Genomic DNA, 27,749 nt, shown 5'->3' on the forward strand with positions numbered 1-27,749 from the left:
GTTATTTGAGATGTCCATTGGAAATGCAAAGAGCTGATTATGCTTCTATAACTTTTGCTTCATCGGTGTTGTTTGTTAGTATTCAAGGGCCCCTCTTGGTTAGACCTGACACACTCATTGTCACATGTTCTCTCATCGCCTACCATCTCCTCAATAGGACTTTCCCAGCCACGATGCCACCATTTCCTTTTCTGTGAGAGTATGTTAATTTCCTAAGTAGCCATAGTGTTCTGTCTTATTTGATGCCATTATCACAAGACAGGCGTATTCTTCTCGACTATGTGCATGGTCTAGACAGAGGAACGTGGAAGCAAGCTGTATTGTAGACTTCTGGTCTTTTGGGAAGCTATCATATTTAGTAACCCTGTCAGCAAGTATTTGAGTGATTCCCATGTGTCCAAGACTGCTGTAGGTGCCATGAAGATACAAAGGATTTCTTAGGCATTCGAAGTCCGCAGTAATTTGGCTCTGAACAGCCTTCTGTGATGTTGTCTCATGCACCCTTTGCTTAACCCACGGACTCCTTCCTACTTTGAACACACAATGCCCTGTGCTCTCTTAATACTCTAAATGGCTGCTCTCTTGCATACAGTTGTCAGAATCCTGTCTACCTTTCCTTCAAATTGAAGCTTAAATCCCTTCCCCTTTACCGGGCCTTTCTCAAGGTCAAGTTATCTCCGACTGATGTGTCCATTTTGCAAGGGTAAGTAGATTTGTCGATCCAGATAATAACTCTCGTAAGGTGTTTGGCAAGCTGTGTGTTGAAAGCTTTGGGGACCAGATGAAGAGGTATACGCTGGATGATAGTGAAGACGGGAAGATTTGTAACTGCTTAGTGACTTCTCGTCCCACAGGGCAATTTCTAACGGCGTGGCACGGGGCTGTTTTCTATCGAGTCTTAAGTTCAACACGTTCACTCATTCACTTGTTTACTCGCCATATGTTTATTGAGTACTGCGTGCTGGAAACCGTGCCGCATGCTGGGGAGATAATGGCAAACAAAAGAGACAGTTCTTCCTTTTAGGGTATTGCAGTCTAAGTACTTGAACAAAGGGATGGAAATGTATGAAAAGCTTAAAAACACAGAAAGCCGATGCAGCGGTAATGTGGAGCTTATCGAGATGGTGACCACTTTGAATGGCAGAAGCAGTATCTAGGATGATCTCCAGGGACTGGAAAGCTAGAGTATATATTCAGCCCATTTATTTCCAAGGGAAATTTCATTGGGATAAGGATGTATAGCCTTATACTTGCGTTCCCAAACCAACTGTATAAGAGGAAGTCTTGACACATGGACACAGCATGAGTAAAACAAAAAGAGGCAGAACCTTTCTTTAGAAAATAAAGTCAGTGTTAATAATCAGGGGAATGTGACTGCCAGGGAAAATCAGGCTCTGTGGATAGACATGTAGCATCTAGAATGAGAAGAGATAGATCTTGCCTGCCTTGTTCCAGGCAGGTGTATCTGGATTGCTATATTCCTTTACAAAAACCAGACCGTAAGAGGGATTTGAACCGTCAGAAATTTGTACTCTAAGAGTATGTGATTTGCAAACATTAAAAAACATTCTCAAGGCAATTTTCCAGGAATTTTTCTACACTTGATACACTTGAAAGAAAACATAAGTAAATTTATCAGTCAACAAATATTCCATAGAATCTTAGGAAAACAGAATCAAAACAAATCTTAAAATAGTCACCTGTTGTTTATCTACTGTGCTTTGAGGGTTTCGGAGGAAGAGTGAGATGGGCCCCTCGCTACTGCTGAGGGATGGACGGGAGGCTGGATGCATGGAAGGTCTGTATCAGGCTCTCTGGGGAAGCTCAAGGGCACACCCGTTAATAAGAGGTAGGTCTAGGTGTTCAGGGAGTATGGACTCCAGCGCTGGAGAAGGCAGTGAGCAGATAATTAGAGCATGGTGTGAACTCTAGATAGAGCCAAGCTCCCAAGGATATTGAGGAGGATCACAACTCCCAACTTAGCATATAGTACCTATTTCTGGGAGCTCCCTGGTGGTCTAGTGGTTAGGTCCTGGCTCTTTCACCACTGCAGCCCGGGTTCAATCCCTAGCCTGGGAACTGAAATCCCACATCAAGCCACTACATGCTGCAGCCCATCAATGTAATATTCCCTATTTCTGGGCTTCTTCCTGAATTCTTTCTCTTACAAAAAGGAATTTCTGGGTCATTTCGTACTGGCAAGTACTCTGGTCTTTTCGCACCACAGCCCAAGTAGACTTAAGCTTAAAACATATATGTGGTCAGGTGTTGCCTTTTAACCTTATTCTGTTACCTTGGGAATAAAACTTCTTAGCCGGATACACCACGTCTTGCTGATCAGACCTCTGCCAGCCTTTCTACTCTCACCTCTTGCTCTTGTCTCCCGTACGACCCTGTGCGTCAGCCTTGCTAAGGTCCTTGGAGTGCTTGAAAATGTTGTGCACCCTTCTTCTTCTGTTTTTGTGTTTGCTTTCCTTTTGCCTTGGCGGCATAGCTTTCTCATGTTTTTAAAAAGCTAATTCTCCTCTTGCTTTTAGTATCAGCTTATGTTTTACTTCTTCCTGGAAGGCCTTTACTTTCACTCAACACTCCTCCTAAAATAGATGCCCCACCTTTAGGCTCAGCTGTTACTCTGTCTATGCCTCCTTCATAGTATTACACCATTAGAATTGTTGGCATACCTATTTTCCCACAAAGTTTGAGCATTGTGAATCGAAGATGTATGTCTCTGATCTTTGTATTTCCCATTACCAACACAGGGCATGGGTTCACATTTAGACAATAAATGTCTGTTGCATGAAGATGTAACTAAAATTTTTGTTTCTGGAGAGATAGACTGTCTCCAGTGACTTTTCTTTCAACATCAAACTCAGTATTAATAAGGTGGAAACTGCTGAGGGGGAAGATAGGATGAATGAACAAATTAAAATATATATTGATTATTCTCCGATAAGGGATTAAGCCGAAGATTTACAGAGTGCAGATGTTATCTTGACTCGTGTGATAATGTGCTCTAGAAATGAACTAATGAGAGATGATGGTATCTGAGCTGGCCTTGAAAGCCGCGTAGTGAAGATTTGGATTAGAAGAGAGGATTAGGTTTTCTATTGAAGGATAATAAATCCCCATACATTTAGTGGCTTAGGACAATACCTAGGTATTATTTTGTGGTTTCTTTAGGTCAGAAGCTTGGAACGCTGTGGTGATTCATGACTTGGGGCATCTGGATTTATGTGATTAGAATACTAAAAATATACTGAGAATTGTATTTACTGTGGAAAAACTATAGGGCAAAGCCTTTTCAGTCATCAGAAAAATCCTCTTATCATTGATGGAAGGTGTTGTAAACACGACCAGAAGTACAGATGCGTTAACTCCCTTTGGAGGTATCACATATTGAGAGGCTTCGTATGAACAATCAAAGACCAGCTGTTCACCCTGGCTGTTCCTTAGAGCCTAGAGTCTCTCAGAGGTGAAGAAAGGCAAAGTGGTTAGGTCTCGCTGTGCTACACAGCCCTAATCTTTTCAATTACAAGTTTGTGGTATTTTTATAGTTGTCTCTAAGGGCTTTAATCACAGCCGTGGACGACAGCGTCCGTAGTTGCAATGCGCTCTCTCTCTCGGCCCATGGGAAGAGAAACCTGGCGTACTGCACTGTGTTGCTGGTTGGGACAAAGTCATTAGTCTTGGGAGGCTGTTTCCCTCCTTTTATTAGGGAGCTGGTTGACATGTTGCAACGTGCACAGGGATGGGGGTAATACCAGACTAGGAGTATAGCTCCGTAAGGCAGGCCTGCAGGTGCCTTTAGTGCTGACCAAGGGATGAACAGGCTTACCTCTGGTGTTAAGGAGAGACTGGAATTGAGAAGAGCAAAAGGTGAAGCTTAGAAACCAGTTAGGAGGCTTGGGGTTGGGTGGGAGATGATGCTGGCAGTAGACATGGAGAGAGAGAGGTGAGCGCATCTGCAGCGGCTTCGGTCAAGTCCTCGTTGCCACGTCCGTGGTTACTGTCTAGGCCTCAGGTTACTTGGTTTTGTGACAGTGGTTATTAGTTCCTTGAAACATTCTGTTCCTCTGACTGCGGTGACACCAACTCTCCCAGCTGCCCTTCTGCTTCTCTGGAATTCTGGGTCGGAAAGTTTTGCAGCATTTTCTTTCTTTGTTTCTAATCCCTTAAGAATTGATGTTCCTCAGGATTCTGTTCTAGGCTCTGTTCTCTCTCCTCCTCGCAGTCTTCCAGAATGATCTCAGTACTTCCATAGCACTCGTAACCACCTGTGTGCTCATGGTTGCCGTGTCTTTATCTGCAGCCAAGATCCGTCTCGTAAGCTCCACATCCTCATATTCAGCTCATACTCAACACCTGCTCTTGGACGTTTCGCAGGCGCCTCAAACTGAAAGCAGAGCTTTCCTCGCAAACTGCTCGTCTCCTGTCCACCATTCATTAAATGACATCACCGTGTTCCCGGTTCCCCGAGCCGTGTACCAGCCATCGTTTATTTTCTTTTTCTTTTGCACTATAATTTATGTAAAATAAAATTAGAACTTAAGTGTACAGTCTGATGAATTTTGACAAATATACACACTCACAGTGTCATTATTTAGGGAAGATAGAGAATATTTTTCGCTCTCCAGAAAGTTCCCTCAAACCCCTTTGCGAGTCGTTCTCACACCTTGTTCTCACCCCTGGCTGAGTGAGGCACTTTTCTCATTGCCTCCTCATTTATTAGCTTTCCCTGTTCTTGAACTTCTTATGAATAGAACCATACGGTGTACTCTCTTGGTTTCTGACTTCTTTTGTGTTAGCATACATACTTTTGCATTTTGTTGTAGCGTAGATAAGTAGTCTGTTCCTTTTTATTGCTGAATGTTTTTTTTCTGTTCTGTGAATACACCGCAGCATCGCAGCTGGCTTATGCTTTGTCCTGTTGATGGGCATTTGAGTTGTTTCCACTGTGGGGCTGTTATACACAAAGCCTTTAGGAGCATGGTCCCAAAAGTCTTCTGTGGGGCACTGGGGGAAGGGGAATTGGATAAAGGTGGTCGCAAGGTAGAAACTTTCAGTCATAAAGATGAATACTAGGGATGTAATGTGCAGCATGATTAACAGGTAGCACTGCTGTATGTTATATATGGACGTTGTTACGAGAGCAAATCCTAAGAGTTCTTATCCCAAGAAAAAAATACTTTTACTTTATATCTATATAAGATGATGGATGTTCACTAGACAATAGTGTATGTTGATTGTATTTCAATAAAATTGGAGGAAAAAAGTTTTCTGGGGATATGCTTTCATTTCTTTTATACATAAGAGTAGAGCTTCCCACCCATGAGAGAGGTGAATATTTAATGTATTAAAATTACCAGTTTCCAAAATAGTTGTACAATTTTAGGACCCCACCAGCCGTGTTGGGACATTCTAGTTGCTCTACCCCTGACGTCATTTGGTATTGTCTGTTTTGTAAACTCTAGCCAGTGTATATAGTAGGCTTGTACTGGTATATCATTTTGATTTTAATTCTTTAATTCTTTAGTGACTAATGATATTGGCTCATTTTATGTGCTTACTGGCTAGTCTTGTTTTTTTGTTTTGTTTTGTTTTGTTTTTTTGTTTCTTTGGGGGGCCATGCTTGTGGAATGCAGAAGTTCCTAGGGATCAAAACTGCATCACAGAAGTGACAACACTAGGTCCTTAATCTGCTGAGTCACCAGGGGACTCCCTTATGGGCCATTTATATCTTCTTTTGTGAAGTATATGTTCAAATATTTTGCCCATTTCTATTTATTGGGCGGTTTTTTATTGTTAATTTGGAGGAGTTCTTTGTACATTAGGAAACTACTTTATCAGATAAGTAGGTGGAAAACAAATACTTTTTTCTTACTCTGTGACTTGATTTTTTTTCATTTTCTTAATAATGTCTTTTTGATGGGTAGAAGTTTTAAATTTTGATAGAATATGCTCTTTCAAGTTTTTATTTTATGGATCGTGTCTTTTGTATCCTATTTAGGAAATCTTTGCCTAATCGAAGGTCATGAATATACTTACTTCCCTACATGCTTGATAGGGAACTTGACAGTTTTAGCTTTTACATAGAAGTTTTGATCATTTCAAATTAATTTTTGTGTACGATGGGAGGTAGAGATTAAGGCTTATATTCCCCCGTATTGCTATCCAGTTGTTTTAGTGTCATTTGTTAATACGGCTTTTCTTGCCCTGATCAAAAGACAAATCGAATAGGTCCATTTCTGTAATCTGAGTTCTGTTTCATCAGTCATATCTGTTTAGCCTTACGCAACTACTATTGTTTTACAAACCAGCTTTATGATAAAGTCATAAAATATGATAGTATAAGCCTCACAACTCTGTTCTTCAACATTTTCGTGTCAATTCTAGGACTTTTATCTTTCCCTGTCAGTTTTATTATTATTATTATTCTTGCTTTTTAGGACTGCACCTGTAGCATATGGAGGTTCCCAGGCTAGGGGTCGAGTCGGAGCTACAGCTGCTGGCTTACGCCACAGCCATAGCAACATGGGATCCAAGCCATGTCTGTGACCTACACCACAGCTCACGGCAATGCCGAATCCTTAACCCACTAAGCAAGGCCAGGGATCAAACCCATGTCCTCGTGGATACTAGTCGGCCTCTTAACCTGCTGAGTCACAACGGAAACTCCCTTCCATATCAGTTTTAAAGTCAGCTGGCCAATTTAAAAAAGACTGCTAGGATTTTGATTGGGAGTAACTTATTCTAGATAAATATAGAAGGAGACTTGACTTCTTAACTTCCAATCCATGAAATAGCACATGATTCTATTTGTTGAGGTGTTTTAAAATTTCTCTGAGCAGTGTTTAATATTTTTCACTGTGTAGGTCTTTCACAACTTTAAGTTTATTCCTAGTTATTTGTTGGTACTGTATAAAAATGCCATTTGATTTTTTGTATATTAGAATCTTGCAGTCTTGCTAAGGTTATTATTAGTTTGATTAGAGATTAATATTTTTCTGTGTATACAATCAGATAGCATCTATGAGTAGACTTTTTTGTTTCTTTTCTATAGTTATGAATTTTTTATTGCCTTATTGCAATGGTTTGGATCTTGAATACAGTGTTGAATAGAGTAGTGAAAGTGGGCATCTTTTCTTGTTCCTGATCTTGAAGATGGTTTAGCTGCAGGTTGTTTTGTTTAAGACCTTTTATCAGATTGCGGAAACTCTCCTTTTTCCTTGGTTTGTTAGGGTTTTTTGTGTTAAGTTATTAACAGGTACTGAATTTTATCAAATGCTTTTTAAGGCATCTTTTGAGATGATATGATTTTTCTTTTTCATTCTGTCACTTTTGATTTTCAGGTGTTAAATCAGCCTTGTACTCAGATAAATCCATTTGATCAAGATGTATACCTTTTACATACATTTGTATGTATGTTTGTTTTGCTAACATTTTATGAATGTTATGTTCATGTGTGATATTTGCCTATAATTTTCTTTTCTTTCCTGTTTTGGTATCAAGGTTATCCTTGCCTCATAAAACAAATTGAAAAGTGTTCCTTCTTTGAAAGATTTTTATTAACACTAGTATTTCACCAGTGAAACCATCTGAACTTAGAGTTTTCTATGTGAGAAGGTTTTTAATGACAAATTTAGCTCCTTTAACTGATAAAAACTACTCACATTTTCTATTTCATTTGTTTGGTTTGGAAACTTGTGGGTGTTTTCTTTTTTTGTTTTGTTTCATTTTGTTTGGCTGCACTAACAGCATGTGAAAGTTTCCAGGCCGGGGATCCAACCTCCATACCACAGTAGTGACACAAGCTATAGAAGTGATGGTGCTGGATCCTTAACCCCCCTGAGCCACCAGGGAACTCCTAGCAACTTGTGGTTTTTAAGCAACTTACCTATTTCATTTAAGTTGTTGAATTTATTGACGTATTATTCATAATTTCCCCTTTAAATGTTTGTAGGATCTGTAGTGATGCCTCTTTTGCATTCTTGATGTTGGCCATTTATTTTCAAGCATCATTCTTCATCTCTCTTTTTTTTTTAATTTTTCACATCTGTGCCATCCTTCCTGTTCCTATTTTAATTTAGGACAATGCCTAAACTTTTGCTAAGACTCTTTCAGTAACCTCACACTAGCCTTCCTGTTTACAGTCTTGTTTCTCTGTATCCCATTCACCTTCTTACGGGAAAAAAGATCTTTCTAAAGTGCAAGTGTAATTAAACCTTCCTTGGTTTAAAACCTCATTGTTTCCTAATATCTTCAGAATAAAAATCTAAGCTCCTTCATATGGAACACAATATCATTAATGATAAGGAATCTATTCTCTTGATAGACTCCTGGTTTTCCCCTATATTTTCTTTTCCTTTTTAATCTTTCCCTGTGAACTATAAGAAGCTCTGTTTCATTGCTTTTCTCGGTGTTCTAGTCTGTCATTCTTCGTCTTGAAATTGAATGCAGCATTTCAGATAAAATGCGATCAATACTAAGTAGACAAAAATTGCTTCCTAACTTCTCCTTTACTGAGATTATTGTTAATATCTGATTATATGGTCTTTTTTTTATTAGTAATTTACTATGTTCTGTCAACTTCTGCTGTACAGCAAAGTGACCCAGTTATACATTTATATACATTCTTTTTTTTCACATTATCCTCCATCGTGTTCCATCAAAGTGATTAGATATGGTCTTTATATTTATTTGACCATATCTAATCTTAATATTTATTGGTCTTAATATTTATTTGACCTTTAATTCAATATATCCTTACATTCACAGCAATGTATAGTTGCAAAGCATTATTTTAAGCCCAGTTTCAATTTAACAGTTATATCGAAACATGCTGAGTAATAGGGATGCCTCTATTGCTATAATCAGAATACCTACCAGATAACTGCTTGATCCTCCTCCCCATGCCAGTGATGCTAAGCTTTATTTTTCAGCTTGAGAGTGTTAGTGTTGGTATTGACTAATCACCTAGATGGCTGAATGATGTATGTTATTACTTTATTATAGCACCATGTCCTAGTTTGCAAAATCAAGAAACATCCCTCTGAAACTGGCTTGCTGGTTTGGAGGTAAAGCAGCTGTTTCTTTTCTTGTCAGTCCTTCACCTCTTCAGCCCCTTGGGAATCAGGATGTCCCACGTTATGTTTAAAAGTCTAAACACTTCAAACTTTTATTCTCCTGTTGAGATCGGAGGGGGGACGTTATTAGCTCTGTCTTGATGTAGCAGGGGCTCAGAAAGTCTATTTGGATAACACTGAAGATTGGAGGAAATGTGACTCTGTCTGTGTGTTTTAAGCCCCTAAGGTAAGATCAGAAAGCGTCTGGGGCAGTGAGAGCCAAATAGTTGAAGTCATACATTAATTATGGTCATGAATCATTTTTATTTTTAAAGTCTTTACCATTTGACAAGGTTGTTTGCATAGTACCAGTGAGTTTTAGGCAGCGTTTTCCCTCCTTTTAAAGTAACAGGCTGTTTTGTTGATTTCTACTCTGGGTTGATGCCTATCGTATTAGAATTCTGATAACATTTTTAGAAAAAAAATTGCTTGTTTCTTACCAGAATGAATGGTCTTTAATTTATGTGGCTTTTGTTTTGAATATATTTTGAAGTTGTAAATATAAAAAACTCTCCCATTAATCATTTATATCAATCAAAATAATCAAAATCCTGGGACTGTACTTTTATACGCAGGCCTTAGCCGGCTTTCAGTCAGCAGTGTATTTTGAGTGCCTTTGTGCCGCAAATACTGGGAATGTATAGGAAAAAATGAGTCGTCCCCCACTCGCAAAAGATCTAGTAAATAAACAAGGAAGTGAACAGTTACTGTAAAATGGGGTGCTGTGATTTTTGTTAGTGTTTATACATGATGCCATGGATTTTCATGGCGAGAGGTGCCTCCTCTACCTGTCTGGAAGAGTCGGGGAAGACCTCCGAGGAAGAGCTTATGCTCAAGCTGCCTCCTAGTGGGTTTAGGAGCGTATTTATCTGCTAAGAGACAGGGACGTGTAGGCAGATAAAACAGTTCACTCAAAGGTGCAGAAGCAAGAAGTGGCATGATGTGTTTGGAGCGCTGTCAGTAGTTCAGTATTGCTGGAATTGAGCATGCAAGGTAAGAGTAATAGGAAATGAGGATGGAGGTGTATGCTGGGACCCCATCTGGCTTTTGTTTCCTTGCTTTTAAGTTTCTTTCGAGTCACCTTTGGAGATTCTTCCTATCAAGAGATGTACACATACATACCCAGAGCAAGAGGCAGTAGGATGGAGAATAGTCTCCTCTATTGATTCCTGAGGAAGTTGCTGAAGAACTGATCTCATGAGCCATCTCATGAGAGTTGCTCCCTTTTAGACGACCTGAGAAATTCTCAATAACCATCAGGCAATTTCTGGAAGAACACAGTATTTCATGAATATTTTTAGTGCATAATGTCATGATACTAATAATACTGTTGGCAGAGGTGTGGATTTACACACAGTGAAGTGCTTATATCTTAAGGTCTGTGTACCCATGTCGCTCTCACCTCCATCAAGATAGACCATTTCCGTCACCTCGGATGGTTCCTTTCTCCCCCTGGTTCTCTAAAGGTCAGTCCTGCCCCCCACATGCAACTGGTGACTCTTGATTTATGTCACCATAGATTGCTTTGACTTCTTCTTGAACTCTCTTTAAATGGAATCATATAGTATGTATTTTTTTTGTTTCTGGCTTTTTTCACTCAACATAATGTTTTCGAGATTCATATATATCAGTATTGGTTTCCTTTTTGTTGCTGAGTAGAATTTCATTGTGTAACTATACCATGATTTGTTTATTAAGTCTCCTGTTTGATCAAAATTTGGGTTGTTTTCTATGAAGATTCTTATACCAATCTTCCTGCGGACATGGCTTCATATTTCTTGAGCAAATGGTAAGGAGTAAATACTGGGTCATAGGTTAGAGGTATGTTTAACTTTTAAGAAACTGTTTCCCACAGTGAGGATACTGTCTTACACTTCGCAGGCAAGTCCATGCAAGTTCCAATTGCTCCACATCCTTGCTAGCATTAGGTGTTGTCATTTTAATTTTAGTTATTCTAACAGGTGTGAAATGGTATCTCATTGCGATTTAATTTGCATTTCCATGATGACTAAGATTTTGAGCACCTTTCCCTATGCTTATGGGCCTTTCTTATTTCTTCTCTTGTGGGATGTTTCCCTCTTTTGCCCATCTTTAATTGGCTTGTCTCTTCGTTGCTGATTTGTAAGAGTTCTTTATATACTCCAGACACAGTATTTTGTCAGATGGATGTTTTGCAAGTATTTTCTCCCAGTCCATGGATTGCTTTTATATTTTCTTAATGACATCTTTAGATGAGTAGACTTTTTTGGGTTTTTTTTTGGTAAATCCAGTTCATCCATTTTTAATTTTATGATTAGCGCTTTTTGTGTCTTCTCTAAGCAATTTTTGCCTACCCCAAGGTTATGAGAGATCCTCCTGTAATTTTATGATTCTAGCCTCTTTGTTTGCTATGATCTCCTTGCATTAGTTTTCTTGTCTGTGGGGAATGAGATTCATTTTTTTGCCAACTGTGCTTATCCAGGGTTCCAGCAAAATTTCTTTAAAAAACTTTTTTTTTTTAACCATTAATTTGCTTAGGTACCTTTGTCCAAAATCGATTGGCCATGTATGCATAGGTGTGTTTCTGTAGTCTTTATTCTTTTCCACTGATCTATTTTTTGATCCTTATGTCAGTACCATGCGTTTTTTGGTGGTTTTTTTTGGCTTGTTTGTTTGGTTTTGTCTTTTAGGGCCACACCAGAGGCACATGGAGGTTCCCAGGCTAGGGGTCTAATCAGAGCTACAGACGCCAGCCTACCTCACAGCCACAGCAACGCCAGACCCGAGCTGCATCTGCGACCTACACCACAGCTCATGGCAACCAGACCCTTAACCCACTGAGCGAGGCCAGGGATCAAACCCCCAACCTCATGGTTTCTAGTCTGATTTGTTTCCGCTGCGCCACGATGGGGACTCCAGTACCATGTTTTTTTTGTTTTTTTTAATAGCTGCACCTGTGGCCTATGAAGTTCCCAGGCCAGGGGTCAGATCAGAGTTGCAGCCGCCGCAACGCTGGATCCATGCCATATCTTCCATCTATGCTACAGCTTGTGACAACTCCAGATCCTTAACCCACTGAGTGAGGCCACAGGTGAAACCCACATCTTCCCAGAGACAGTGTCGGGTCCTTAACCTGCTGAGCCACGACAGGAACTTCCAGCGCCATCCTGTTTTGATTATATACCTTAATAAAAAAGGAAATCTGGCCGATTTCAAGATTGGTTTATTTCTTCTAGCTTCTTTGTTTTTCTTTATAATTTACAGTATCAACTTCTTAATTTCTATAAAAAGAAACACAAAAACAAAGCCTGTTGGGATTATGATTGTGATTATGAAATTATTGGCACAATATGGAAATATAACTGAATGTCGTCTTTGTATTCTGTGACATTATTAGTTCTAGTGGTTGTTTTGTAGATTCCTAATGATTTTTTACGTGAAAATCATGTCATCTGCAACTAATGACAGTTTGACCATTTAAAATATGTACATGCATACAAAATATATAAGCTATATTTGAAGACAAAGAAGCCAAGAAAAATATAAACATGTAATTAAAGCAAAAAAGAAAAAAAAAATCTGTTATTTTTTTCAATGTTCCTTGTTTCAAGAGGGCTGCTGCTTGAATTCAATCTTCTTAACTTGAGATTATTGATAATTTTTTTTGTCTTTTTGCCTTTACTTGAGCCGCTCCTGAGGCATATGGAGGTTCCCAGGCTAGGGGTGCAATCAGAGCTGCAGCCGCTGGCCTATGCCAGAGCCACAGCAACGCTGGATCCGAGCCGCATCTGCAACCTACACTACAGCTCACGGCAACGCCGGGTCCTTAACCCACTGAGCAAGGCCAGGGATCGAACCCTCAACCTCATGGTTCCTAGTCGGATTCGTTAACCACTGCGCCACGACGGGAACTCCGGGATTATCTATGGTTTTTTTCTTTCTGTAGACCCGTAAGTAACAGTTAGCCTTCAGAGCACTGACACTCTTCTGGTGACTTTAGTAACGCACTTACTATCTCTGGGCCTCACTTTCCACATCTGTAAAATGATAGGATTCAGTCAGATTTTTTTCTAAGGTCTCCTGCAGATTCCTTTGAGTTCTTCATTTTAGTTCTCAGTACACCAGGGGCAGTCAAGTGGGTACAGAAAGGGTGTCTTTAGAACATATTGTAACCCCTGTTATTTCCCCATTATACGTATGCTAGAGAATTGTGAAATGATTGTTTGAGCTCATTATTAATTCTCTTTGTCCTGGAAGGTTTGTCCTCGTTTTGTCCCATTTAAGTCTGTGGCTCTGTGTTGAAAGTTTATAGTTAACGCACTTAAATTTTTCTACAACTTTTATTTCCAGGCTTCACAGAGCCCAGTGTGCAATTAAACAGACTCAGGTAACTGTTCAGAAAATTGGAAAAGAAATTGAAGAAAAACTGAAACTTACATCTACAAGCAATGAGCTGGTAGGTTTTTATATCTTACCTGTTTAAACGCCTTGATGTCTAAATGTGGTCATCGTATGCTTTTTGTACTAATCCCCCCCCCACACACACACACCAAAAAAAAAAAAAAAAAACTTTAGGTAGTTTCTTTTTCCTTTTTTTTTGCCTCTGAGACTTTTGTTGGCATTTAAATGTTAGAAATAAACTTTCCCCATCTGCTAATGATGTAACATACAAAGTGCCTGCCTTTTTAGGCTGGTTGAAACTTTAGATTACATACAATTACTTAGAATATAATCAAAAGCTATTTTATTAATGTCTTGTAAATGTGAACTCTAGACACAGACTGTATAGTGAATGAAAAATAGCTGCCAGAAGAAAAAAATAATAAACTTTGGGCACTAATCTCTTTTTAAAGGATGAATTTAAAATTATTTGAATTGAATTTAATAGGCTGGTTTATGGACAGTGTTCTCTTTTGGGAAAGACTCTTTTAATGAGGTATTTCCAAAGAAAGAGAAATTCCAATCCAAATGGATACTTCAGATATTAGTATAACTTCTGGTTGCTTTATACTTTCTAGTGGAGAAAAAAATATTAATTTTAGAATGAAGAGTCTATCTTCGTAAGCTGAATAGTGGGTGTAACTAATAAATTGACATTTTCTCAAAATGAAGCCAGAGGGCTCTGCGTAGCTCTTGATGAAATTTATGCTATGAATAATGATTCTTAAAATAAAATTCAAATCCTCAAATTAATTCCTAAATAAAAATTTTTAAGTATTTGTTCGCACGAACTCAGTATCATAGGTAGGCAGCATCTTCAGCTGTTGTTCATAGCACTTTCAACCAGGCAGAGTCTTTATGGTTCCCCACAAAGCTTCTGTTACCTTTAAGGATCTGCTTGAGAGGAGTTCCCAACGTGGCTCAGTGGTTAACGAATCTGACTAGGAACCATGAGGTTGCAGGTTCGATCCCTGGCCTTGCTCAGCGTGTTAAGGAGCTGGCGTTGCCGTGAGCTGTGGTGTAGGTTGCAGATGAGGCTGGGATCCCGCGTTGCTGTGGCTCTGGCCTAGACCGGTGGCTACATCTCCGATTCAACCCCTGGCCTGGGAATGTCCATATGCCGCGGGAGCGGCCCAAGAAATGGCAAAAAGACCAAAAAAAAAAAAAAAAGATCTGCTCGAGATATTAATTCAATAGATAAACTATAAAAAGCAACATCACAATTATCACAATTAACTTTGTGCACATCTCTCATGCAATTTGAAATTAAAGGATGACAAAGTATTTAATCTATATAAAATTGCTGATTTTGACTTATAAATATTAGTGTCCTGTAGTTCAACCTAGTATATAAAAATGGCTAGTGTTGTAGCTGGCACAGAGAAGGCATACAAAATGCAGTAGCCGCAATAACTATGGTAGTAATATTTATTATTCATATGACTTTTCTTGCCTATGGAAAATCTTCCACTTTACAGAAATTGTTAAAGCACTTCTTGTGGTAGCTTAGGCTCAATACAGGACCAAATTTCAGACCACAAATATATTGGAGGAGGAGAAAAGAATAGCTAATTTTAATCCATTCTTTTGTGTACCCAGATGCCACGTTGTAAAAGCCTTTGTCTGGGGAGAAACTACTAGGCTTTATTTTTCTTATTTTCCTCTCCCAAGGCAAGACTGGGAAATTACTTATTTCGTTAAATGGCAGCATATGCTTTGTCTCAGTATGGAAAAATGTGTGTTTAATCCTATTTTTCTAAAATCTAAGTGGTGACACGCAGAGCAAGGTGATAGAATGTATGAGTTTAAAGAGGTCAGGTTCAGAGGTTCACTGTGTGTTTTTTGTGTGGCCTAGTCAACAGAGAAGAAAATCATTGGATTTTTGAACTGAAAGTGAACCCAAAAATCTAGTTCCCTTATAGCCACACTTAAAACCACACCCCTCTCAGTACATTCTGTCCCCTTCCTGCTCTGCTTCTCTCCTTTGCAGTATTTATTAGCCTTTAACATGCTCTGTACGTTACGTGCTTTAGTTATTGATCTCTTTAAACTCTGAGAAGAGGGATTTTGTCTATTTTTTCTCCTCGCTGCTGATAGGTCTCAGTTTCTAGAAAAGTGTTTGACCCATAGTAGGTGCTCAGTAAATATTTGTTAAATTCGAAGAATGAGTCTAGCGTAATCTCTTCTTTTTAAAATAACAGGAAAGTGAGCCCTAAAGAAAGTAAGCAGCTTTCCCATCATCATTTGACACATAGGGACAGCAATTTTGGTTAACTCGTCTCCTTTCAGTGAATAATATCATGTACTTGTTAATTATGTACTATAAGATTTACTTGTAGCAAATGAAAAGCCCTGACTATTATTTTTTTTCTTTCATTTCCTTTCCAAATTAACTCAAGGTCATTATACTCCAGCCAAAGCAGTTTCAGCGTATAACAATTAATTTTAATTCCTTAATTTTTATTTTTTCTCGAAGTGTAGTTAATTTTAATTTTCATAAAATGCAATCAGAAAGCATATTTGATGCAGAAAGAGGCAAGATTAGCTTCTAACATCAAATTTCATCCAAGAAGAAATTGGATTCCTCCTCAATGATTTTTAAAAAATTGGCATCTTCTCACGTTATATCAAGGTCTAACTATTGTTTTGGCATTTAGTTATATTTTTTAGAAAATTTTTGCTGTTGTCATTTTGAATTTTTGCTTATGTATTTTGGATTTTGTCAAATTTCCGTTCCTTTTATCTTTTGAAATATTTTGTGGCTTTTCTCCTGGGCTAATGGTGGTGAAATACATTGACTGGTTTTTGAATGTTGATCCAATGTAGCATTCCTTGGGAAAGCCGCTCTTGTTCATGATGAATTATTCTTTATATGTATCGTTCTAGATTCAATTTGCTAGTACTTGGTAAAGAATTTTTGCATCTATATTCATGTGGAATACTGGTCTGTAGTTTTGTTTTCCTGTCGCTTCCTTGTCTGGTTTTGTTGTTGGGGTATGTTGGCTACAGCTAGTGAGTTGAGAAGTATTTCCTCTGTTTTCTGGAAGAATCCATATGGAATTGGAATTATTTCTTAAAAATGGTTGGTAGAATTTACCAGTGAAGCTCTGAGCTTGGAGTTTTCTTTGCGGGCTTTGAGCTGGGAACTCAGTTCTTGAAGAGTTGAAGTGTTAGTGAGGCTGTCTACTTCCTGAGTGAGCTTTGGTCGCTTATGTCTTTCAGGGGTTTGTTTGTCTGTTTCATTTAAGAGGTCAGTCTTTTTAATTTTATTTAGTCTGTTGGGTTGTATAGTGCTTTCTTACTTTGTTTTATAATTATATTTCTATTAACATTTTTCATATCTTTACTGGTTACTCATGTATCTTTTAAGAGTATAATTTTAAATATTTTTGCCCATTAAAAAAACTATTTAGATTTACAGAAAACTTGGAAAGATAGTTCAGAGAGTTTCTAGACACCCTTTCATCCAGTTTCCTCTGATGTTAGCTTCCTGAAAGACCAAGTTGCATTTGACATGGTACCCGTGACTTGGTCTGTCTTCAGACCAAGGAATCAACATTGATACATTGCCGTTAACTATGGACTTTATTCAGGTTTCGCCGGTGTTTCCACTAATGTTTTTGTTTTACAACAGTTTCAGATTTATGGAATTACTACAAAGACGGTACTGAGAGGTACCTTGAAAACCCTGCACCCAGTTTTTCCCATTATTAACATCTTACCTTAATAAGGTACATTCATCACAATTAACCTGTACTGATAAGTCATCATTAATTAAAGTCCATACTCTTATTCAGATTTCCTTAGTTTTTTACCTAATGTCCCTTTTCTGTTCTAGGACCCCCCCCCCCCCAACCGTACTACATTTAGTGGTTATTCTTCCTTAGACTCTTCTTGGTTGTGAAAACTCCTGACTGATTTTTTTTTTTTTTTTTTTGATGACCTTGACCGTTTTAAGGATTGCAGTGTGCAGCTATTTTGTAGAACATCCCTTGATGGGGATTTGTCTGATGTTTCGTTGGGATTAGACCGGTTCTAATAGCTTTTGTTGTTGTTCCAATGTCCAGTCCAGGGTACCACACTGGCTTTGGTCACCATGACTTCCTGGGCTTCTCTGAGCTTTGAGAGTTTTCATTCTTTCCGATCTTTAAATCACCAGGACCGATCGCTGTTGATAATAACCTTGATCATCTGGTTAAGGTGTTTCCTCCTGGGTTTAGGCATGGGTTTATGTATGCTAATGTTCCCTGTCCATGCTCAGTTTTTTGAAAGCAGAATACCCAAGAAGAGGGAACTTAAGTATTATCTCCTGGAGGGGAGGCTGTCTGCATACATCATCTGTAATTCTTTGTGAGGCAAATTTGTCCCTTTTCCCCCCACTCCCAATCTCTGCATTTATTTATTCAGTCATTTATTTAACAGTATGGATTTGTGTAGGTTTCTTTACTATGTTATTTATTTTCTTCCTTCAACTGCGGCATTGAACGCTCTTTCAAGTTGGTCCTGTGTCCTTCTGACATGCCCTCATCTCTCTCTCTCTTTCTTTTTGGGGCCACACCTGGAGCACATGGAAATTCCTGGGCTGGGGGTGAATCAGAGCTGCAACTGCCGGCCTACACCACAGCCACAGCACACGGGATCTGAGCCACGTCTGTGACCTACACCACAGCTCATGGCAACACTGGATCCTTAACCCACTGAGCAGGGCCAGGGATCAAACCTGCATCCTCATGGATACCAGTCGGGTTTGTTACTGCTGAGCCACAACAGGAACTCCCCTCATCTCTTTTTTGTTTGTCTTTTAAAGGAGGTTCTTAATTTCTGGCACTGTGTGATCCAGCTCATTGTGTATTTTCCCTGTCTTAGCCCTAGAAGCATCCATTTCTTCTAGAAGTCCTGTTCCTTTCATCGGATAATGGTATTTAGAAACAGGAGCTGGGCACTGGGTGTGTTTGTTCTTGTTGAGTCGTGGCTGCAGCAAGGCCCTCTAAGTGGGCAGGGCTGGTACACACATATGTCTGTCTCTCTCTGTATTAAAATTAATATGAGTTCATACTAATTTATTCAACTCTAACACCATAGAGTTTATCGTAGCTCTCCCCCCACCCCCACACCATTGTTTATTTCTAGTACCTTTATCTGATAATGAGAAACCATTACCTATAATATAATTATTTGCTTATTTTTTTAGTCCTCGTGTACACACATGTTTAGGTTCAGATTTTTCCCCTCATTTTTAAGTGGGATTTTTGTCTTATGTTGTGGTTAAGGGGGCATGTGTGTATGTGTGTATGTTTTAGATACAAATCCTTTTTCGGATGTGTGTTAGGAATAGAATATTTTCTTCCAATGTGTGCTTACTTTTGTTGGTTTTGTTTGGTTTGGTTTGGTCATGCCCGCAGCATGTGGAAGTTTTCAGGAGTCATAGCAGCCACCTGAGTCACTGCAGTGACGATGCTGGATCCTTAACCTGTGGTACCACAAGAGAGCTCCACTTTTTGGTATTCTGAATGATGCTTTCTAAAGGGCAAAAATTTTAAAGTTGGATGGAAACCGAGGTATTTTTTTTAAAAATTCTGGTTAGTTAAGGCTCTTTGTGGTCTTTCTAAGAAATCTGTGCCTAACTCAGAATCACATAAATTTTCTCATGTGTTTTCGTTCTGCAAGATTTTTTGTTTGGGGCTTCATATTTAGATCTATGAGCCACCTCAAGTTTTGTTTGTTAATGCGTTAAATGAGGTAGTGTTTTCTGTATGAATATCTTATTGATTTGACACCATTTCTTGAACAGTCTTTCCTTTCCCCATTTAATTGTATTGAAATGTTTGTCTAAAATCGATTGACCATATATGTGTACATCTATTTCTAGATTCACTGTTTTTTCCATTTATCTATGTCTGCCCTTCACCACTACCAACTCTCTTATTATTGTAGATTTGTCATCTTAAAGCCAGATGGGGTAAGTCCTCCAACTTTGTTCTTTTTAAAAATTGCTGTGAGTTTTCCAATTCTTTGTATTTACAAGTGGATTTATGAGTCAGTTTATCAGTTTTTTTTTTTTAAAAAGCCTGTGGGAATTATGATTAGGAATTATAGATCAATTTGTGGAGAATTGCCACCTTCACAGTATCAAGGTCTCCAATCCATGAACATGGTATATATCTCTTTTATTTTGACTTTTTCTTTTTCCTGTCTATAATATCATATAACTTTCACTGTAGAGATTGTAGACTGTGTGTGTGTATGTGTGTGTGTTTTTTAGGGCCACAGCCATGACATATGGAAGTTCCCAGGCTAGGGGTCGAATCAGAGCTGTAGCTGCCAGCCTACGCCACAGCCACAGCAATGCCAGATCTGAGCTGCATCTATGACCTACACCACAGCTCACGGCATCGCTGGATCCTTAACCCACTGAGCAAGGCCAGGGATCAAACCTGCATCCTCATGGATACTAGTCAGGTTCATTTCTGCTGAGCCACAATGGGAACTCCCTGAACATTTTTTATTAGAGTTATTCCTAAGATTTTTAATGGGAGGTTTTTTGGTTTGTTTTTGGCATTATTGCAAATGGCATTGTTGAATTTTTGTTTCCTGCTGGTATATGAGAATATAATTCATTTTAATTAGTAACCTTGTATCTTGTGATCTGGTTATATTAACTTTTTTTAAAATAATTTTTTTATTTTCCCACTGTACAGCAAGGTAACTTTTTATTCCTATAGTTATTTTGTCAATATCTTGGGAATTTCTATGTAAACAGGCCCACAAATTTGGTCTGCTTTATGCACTTTATTTAATTTTTCTGCCTTATTTCAGTAGCTAGGATGTAGAGTATAGGATTGAATAAATGTGACAAAAGTGGAAATCCTTTACTTTTTCCCGATCATAGGGGGAAACAATTCATTCTTTCTCCATTAAATATAGTGTTAGTAATGCCCTTCATTGGTTTTAGGAGGTTCCCTCTTATTCCTAGTTTCTGAATTTTTATCATGAATGGATGCTGACTTTGGTCAAATGCCTTTTCTGCATCTGTTGAAACAAATGATCATGATATGTTCTTGTTTCTGTTACTGTGGTGGGCTACATTGAATTTCAGATGTTTAACATTGCCTTTCTGGAATAATCCAATGGTTATGTTATATAATCTTTTTTTGTATCTTGTTCTATTTGCTCTAGTAATAATTTAAGGAGTTTTGTGCCTTTTTTTTTTAGGGGTATTGGGATATAGTGTTTTAAATCACTTTGTTAAATTGGTATTAGGATTATGGTAACAGGTAAAATTGGTCATTGTTCCTTTTTCCTACTCCTTCTTGACTAGAAGCAGAAGTGCCCTGGATTTTTTTTTTTTTTTTTTTTGCTTTTTAGGGCCACACCCACAGTATGTGGAGATTCCCAGGCTATGGGTCCAATCGGAGCTACAGCTGCTGGCCTACACCACAGCCACAGCAATGCCAGATCCTTAACCCACTGAGCGAGAGTTAAGGCCATGGTTCCTAATCAGATGTGTTTCCGCTGCACCACAACAGGAGCTCCCGTGTCCTGGATTTTTGATGTTTTCAAATACTCTGCTGAGATTTCATGTCTTTTTATTCTTTTTTGAGAATACTTTTTTCACTCAGCATATTTATAATAGTGGCTTCAAAGTCTCTGATAATTTTAACATCTGGGTCATCTCAGAGTTGGCTTCGATTGATTATCTTTTCTCCATAGAATGACTCACATTTTCCTGGCTCTTCATGTATTGGGTGATACTGTACAGAATCCTGGACATGGTGAACATAATTTTGTGGAATCTCTGGATTTTGTTGCTTTGCTCCAAAGAGTATCGATGTTTTAATTTTAGCAAGTATTTAACTTGGTTAGCCTCGATCCGTCATGCCGGCAGTGGGGGTCGGCTCAGATTGCAGCTCAATGCACTCATCCTGAGGCACAGCTACTTTCTCTCTGCCTCCTGCACGTGTGATTTAGGATTCAGAGCCTCAGATCGAATTTAAACGGGATTTAAAGGGCCCATTCCTTGGCTTCCTCCACTCAGGTGGCCTTGATGGCTTACTCTCTTTGCCCTGGTTCCTGGTGCCAGAAAGATAGTTGTCTTTCCGTTGAAGTGTAACCATCGGCACCCTCAGAGTAGAGTCACCGAAAGGAGGAGTTTCACTCTGCTTGTGGGTTGTTTGACCAGGTTCTGAGGGTACTCCAGAATCTACCTGCAATGAAGCAAGCTTTAGAACCCTCAAGTGTTAGCTTTTTGTGTTTTATCTAGACTCTGTATCTGCCTTTTTTTTTTTTTTTTTGCTTTTTTTGGTGGGGGGTGGGTGCGCACTTGTATCACACGGAGGCTCTCAGGCGAGGGGTGGAATCGGAGCTGCAGCTGCCAGCCTACACCAGAGCCACAGCAACGGAGAATCTGAGCCGCGTCTGCGACCTACACCACAGCTCATGGCAACGCCAGAGCCTTATTAACCCACTGAGTGACCTCATGGCTCCTAGTTGCATTCGTTTCCGCTGCGCCACGACTGGAACTTCCTAGACTCTGTAGCTGTTATTTGTAGCATGACAAGTTTTTTAAGTACTTATTTTTCTTGTACATGTTATTATTATACATAGAAGACTCCTATACATGTTATTGTTATATTTTTGCTGTATCTCGCTAGCTAGATCAGGGTTCTAGCCCTGATATTGCCACTGAATCTGTTGAATTAGTGGATTAGATTAAATGTTTTGTAAGGAATTTTTTTTTTTCATTTCTTAGTGGTTGAGCAGATGCAGTAGACATAACCTGTAAATGACATTTTAAAAGCAAATTTGTTAGCTTATAGGACAACTGCCATAGTTCTAAAACTCTTTTTTTTTTTCAGATTGTTAACTATTTCCACTTTTGATGGGAAAGCTAATATGTATGAATAATGCCCTAAGCCGCTCAAGGCCCCTTTATATCTAAAAAATTATAAAGGCCTCAGAGAATTTAGGGTTTGTCAATTGATAGTGCCTTGGTTAATAAAAACAGGCGAGTCCTCCTGTTTGCTTCTGCAGTCAATCTGTTGTGATACCATAAATCTTAGAGACTCTGAAAACTCCATTACGCAGTTGTGAGCAAGTGAGAGTGAAAAGGGAGATAACAGCTTAGTATTATTATGAAAATATTTTTGATCTCACAGACCCTGAAATGGCCTTAGAAACCCTCATGCTTTTGGGGACCATGCTTTTTTTTGTTTTTTTTTTTTTTTTGGCCACTCCACAGCATATGGAGTTCCCGGGCCAGGGATCCGATCCGAGCTGCTGTTGCAGCTGTAACCACGCTGGATCCCTTAACCACTGTGCTGCGTGGGGAATCGAACCTGCGCCCTTGCACTGCAGAGATACTGCCAATCATCTTGTGCCACAGTGGGAACTCCTGGACTATGCTTTGATAACTGTTGCCTAAGCTTTTTTGATTACAGTGTTATCTATGAGAAGAAAATTGTTTACTATGTCATTGATAGACTGGTCCGTCATTCTGAAATGAATCTTTAAGATTGCCCATCACAGAGTTCCTGTCGTGGAGCAATGGTTAACAAATCCGACTAGGAACCATGAGGTTGCGGGTTCGATCCCTGACCTTGCTCAGTGGGTTAAGGATCCGGCGTTGCCGTGAGCTGTGGTGTAGGTTGCAGATGCAACTCGGATCCTGCGTTGCTGTGGCTGTGGCATAGGCCCGCGGCTACGGCTCCAATTAGACCTCCAGCCTTGGAACCTCCTTATGCCGCGAGAGTGGCTCAAGAAAAAGACAAAAAAAAAAAAAGATTACTCATCACTATCTTTGTAAAGACACATAAAAATGAGTGTGTGCACTTCCCAGTAGAAGACTGGTTTTCGGATCAGATACAGTGTTGTATAAACACATTAAAATCCAGTTAAAAGCGATCCATTGGAGATGCACATATGACGGTACCTATACTTGGAGTAAACAGGTAAGTAGAACCCAGAAACCCGTTAGAAAATACTTAGGAAACATTAAGAGGTTTGCGTACTTAGATTCATTTGAAAGGAAGCAGAACCAGATTCCACTTGGGCAGGAATTGTTTACTCATTAGAAATCAAAGCCAACAATCCTGGTTTTGAATAACTCGATATATTTTTGTAAATGGGCCAGTTTTTGCACATGGACCATAACACAAATACCATATATACATGCCTGTTTGTGTTTAAATTAACTTGTACCCTTAGCTCTTTGATTCTAGTAAACATACCCTGGATTAGAGCAAATTAACCCCCTACTTATGCGTATCCCTGTGTTTTCTCAAGAGTTGTTTTTCTTTTTTCTTTTTTTTAATCCCTATGTTTTCTCAAGTGTTGTTTTTCTTTCTTTTTTTTTGTCTTTTTTATTTTTCCGTTATAGCTGGTTTAAAGAGTTGTTTTTCTATTTTTCTTTTCTTTTCTTTTTTCTGTATCTAGGTAGAATCCGGTTTACATATTTTGTGGAATAACTCGTTAAAGAAATTGAACACACATCTCTGTGGAACGGTGTCTTCCTGAGAATTTATATATATTTTTTCCCTCAGTGATGTGAAAATACTGATCACATTGTTGGATTACCAAAGATACCCAAATTGTTAATTGGTTCCTTTTTCTTTCATGATAAGCAACCTCTTTGACTTTGGTCTTTGTTTTTCCAGGGAGGAGGCAGGACAAAATGGCTTTTGCTTCTCCTAGACCTAAGCTCTTAGAAAGCAGAGACCATTTCTGTTTATCTAGAAACACTGAGTAGACCCTTCAAAAATATTTAATTCTTTCAGGAAAAAAAAAATGCTTAGGAATGTTTAATATTTCATAGAGTTTTCCAGTCAAATAATGAAGATTGGAAATAGGCTTTGCTGCTTGTTTTCTTGGCTTGAATGTCTTTAACAGCCGAACGTACCATCTGTTTAGAATCAATATTTCAGAGATGAGGAAGAAAGTATTTGGTTGAGAAATGATAGCTGTGAAGTACTTTGTGCACAACTGCCAAAAGTCCTTTTCCCTGCCCACTGCTTCAGCGAGGCCATTCCATCACATTTCACTGATGGAATTGTCTGCGAATCAAATAGAGACGCCGACTTTTTTCTTCTAAAGTTTTCTACCAGCTCATCCCAGGGTTCAGTAACCCATGCAGTTTACTTAGTGAATGCCGCCCCCCCCCCAACTTAAAATTTTAGTTAGTGTATGTCTTAGGGAGGAGACAGGAGATTACCAGTACAACCAGATGGCTGTTTGCTTAAGATTTATGTCATGGAAAAGCATGAAAAACACATTGACACTATTGGTAAAAGACCGCGAGAACAGGGTACATACATTTATCGTGCAGTAACTGTGAACACACACCTGGGCAAGACATCCGTGTTCATTGTGGGGGTAGGATTCGTATTTTATCTAGAGGTAAGTTGTGGCAAAAGGTACTTGGATTAAAAGGGAGTCTGAGTAAAGTTTAAGGTGTGGTTTCATAGATTTAAATCGGAAATACTTTTAGGAAAAGACAAGTTAAACTTATTTAGCAAATTTAATTGTAACTTTGGTAGAATATGTCTGGGATTTGTTTCATTCAGTGAACATTCAATAAAATTGTCCTTTTCTTGAGGTGCAGTTCTATCCCTTTTTTAAAAAACGAACTTGTGTTTTAGAGTAGTTTTAGGTTTATAGAAAAATTGGCCGAAAGTACAGAAAGTCCCCCCCCCTCAGTTTCTTTTGTTATTAACATCTTATATTGGGTGGCACATTTGTTGCTGTTGTTGAATCAATACAGTATTACTCACTGAAGTCTGTTTACATTAGGGTTCACTCTTTGAGTTGTGTATAGTTCTGTGAGTTTTGACACACGCACCGTGTCACGCATCCACCGTTTTAACATGATATGGAATGGCTTCACTGGCCTAAAGTTCCCCCATGTTCCACCAGTTGATCCTTTTCTGCCTCCCTCAGAACCGCTGATCTTTCTACCTTTTCAGAATGTGATGTAGGTGGAGTCACGCCGTATGTCGCTTTTTCAGATTGCTTTCTTTTCCTTAGCAATACGCATGTAAGCTTCCTTCATGTCTTTTCACAGCTCATGTCTTTTTATTGCTGAATAAATACTCCCTTGTTATCGGATACGCTGCAGTTTGTCTTTTGACCTGTTGAGGTACATGTTGGTTGCTCCCAAGTTTTGGCAACTATGAATAAAGCTGCTTCCAAGTTTGGGCAGTTATGGATAGGCATTTATGTGTAGGTCTTTGTGTGAACACATTTTCGACTCACTAGGTAAATATCTAGGAGCACGTTTGGATCATATGCTACACTTATGTTTAGTTTTGTAAGAAACTGCCAGGTCATCTTCTAAAATGGCTATACCACTTTGCATTGCTCTCAATAATGGACGAAAGCTCCTATTGCTCCGTATCTTTGCTAGCATGTAGTATCGACACCATTGTGGATTTAAACAATTCTAATAGGTATGTAGTGGTATCTAATTGTTGTTTTAATCGCACTTCCCGGATGACTTATGATACTGAGCATCTTCTCATATGCTTGTGTGCCATCTCTGTATCTTCTTTGATGAGATGACAGTTCAAATCTTCTGCCCATTTATAATTGGGTTGTTTATTTTTCTGTTGTTGAATTTTTAGAGTTCTTTGTGTATTTCATATTCAATTCCTTTATCAGTAAGTGGTTTTCAGATATTTTCTTCCAGTCTGTAGCTTGTCTTTTCATTCTATTAAGAGTCACTTTTACAGAGCAGATGTCCTAATTTTAATGAAGTCTAACTGAACAGTTTATTCTTTCATGGTTCATATGTTTGGTGGTGTATATAAAAAGTCATCTGCAAGCCCAAGGTCACCTAGATTTTCTCCAGTGTTATCTTGTAAAAGTTGTATAGTAATTTTTATTTCACATTTAGATAGGTAATCTATTTTGAGTTAAGTTTTGTGGAAGGTATAGGTCTATATCTAAATTTTGTTTTGGTGTGTGTTTGTATGTGGGCATCCAGTGGTTCCAGCACCATTTGGTGCAAAAGCTGTCCTTCTTCCATTGGATCGATTTTATGCCTTTGTCAAAGATTAGTTGACCATATTTGCAGGTGTCTATTTCTGGGCTCTGTGTTCTGTTCCATTGATTTGTCTTTTGCTCATACCACACTGTCCTGATGACCGTAGCTTTATGGCTCAACAGAAGATAGCATCAGTTTTCCACGTTGTTCTTCTTCAGTATTGTGTTGGCTCTTCCGCGTTTTTTGCCTGTCTTGCCTTTCTCTACAAACTTGAGAAATCAGTTTGTTGATATCCACAAAATAATTTGCTGGGATGTCACTGAATCTGTAGATGAAGTTGGGAAAAATTGACATCTTAGTCATGTATTCCTATCCATGGACATGGATAGTTTCTCCATTTATTTGGGTCTCCTTTGATTTCTTTCATCAGAGTTTTGTAGTTTTCTTCATATAGAGCTTCTACATGTTTTGTTAGATTTGTATTTTATTTTTTCATGCTAGTATAATTGATGTTGGGTTTTGTTTTGTTTTTTCTTTTTAGGGCTACAGGTGTGGCATATGGAAGTTCTCAGGCTAGGGGTCAGATTGGAGCTATAGCTGCCGGCAACACGGCTTCTCATTCGCATCTGTGACCTATACCACCTCTTACGGCAATGCCAGATCCTTAACCCACTGAGCGAGACGAGGGATCGAGCCCGCATCTTCATGGATACTGGTTGGGTTCATTTCCACTGAGTCACAAAGGGAACTCCCTGATACCATGTTTTTAATTTAATTTAATTATTTTTTGTCCTTTTGTCTTTGTATAGGGCCCCCCCTCCCGGCATATGGAGGTTGCCAGGTGAGGGGTCCAGACAGAGCTGTAGCCTCTGGTCTATGCCACAGCCATAGCAACTCGGGATCCGAGCCGTGTCTGAGACCTACACCTCAGCTTATGGCGATGCCAGATCCTTAACCCACTGAGCGAGGCCAGGGATTGAGCCTGCATCCTCATGGATGCTAGTCGGGTTTGTTAACTGCTGAGCCATGATGGGAACTCCATGTTTTTAATTTTAAATTCCTATTATTCCTTGCTGTTACATAAGAAAATAATTGGCTTTTTTTATATTAACCCTGTATCATGTGACCTTGCTGTTATAACTACTTACTAGTTCCCGAAGGTTTTGGGTTTTTGTTTTGTTGATTCTTTGGGATTTTCTCCATGGACGATCATGTCATCTATAAATAAAGAT

At 38.9% G+C, this 27,749-nt stretch overlaps 1 protein-coding gene across 2 annotated transcripts in view; it reads left to right on the plus strand.

The window, feature by feature from the left end:
• UVRAG (UV radiation resistance associated) overlaps positions 1 to 27,749 on the plus strand; it is a 283,852-nt gene that overhangs the window by 109,938 nt on the left and 146,165 nt on the right. For both annotated transcript variants that reach the window (XM_047752708.1, XM_047752709.1), the window contains one exon: positions 13,452 to 13,557. In XM_047752708.1, the coding sequence (XP_047608664.1) occupies positions 13,452 to 13,557 (106 nt within the window). The remainder of the gene's footprint in view (positions 1 to 13,451; positions 13,558 to 27,749) is intronic.

This window comes from Phacochoerus africanus, chromosome 11, assembly GCF_016906955.1.
Source record: "Phacochoerus africanus isolate WHEZ1 chromosome 11, ROS_Pafr_v1, whole genome shotgun sequence".
NCBI classification, from domain to species: Eukaryota; Metazoa; Chordata; class Mammalia; order Artiodactyla; family Suidae; genus Phacochoerus; species Phacochoerus africanus.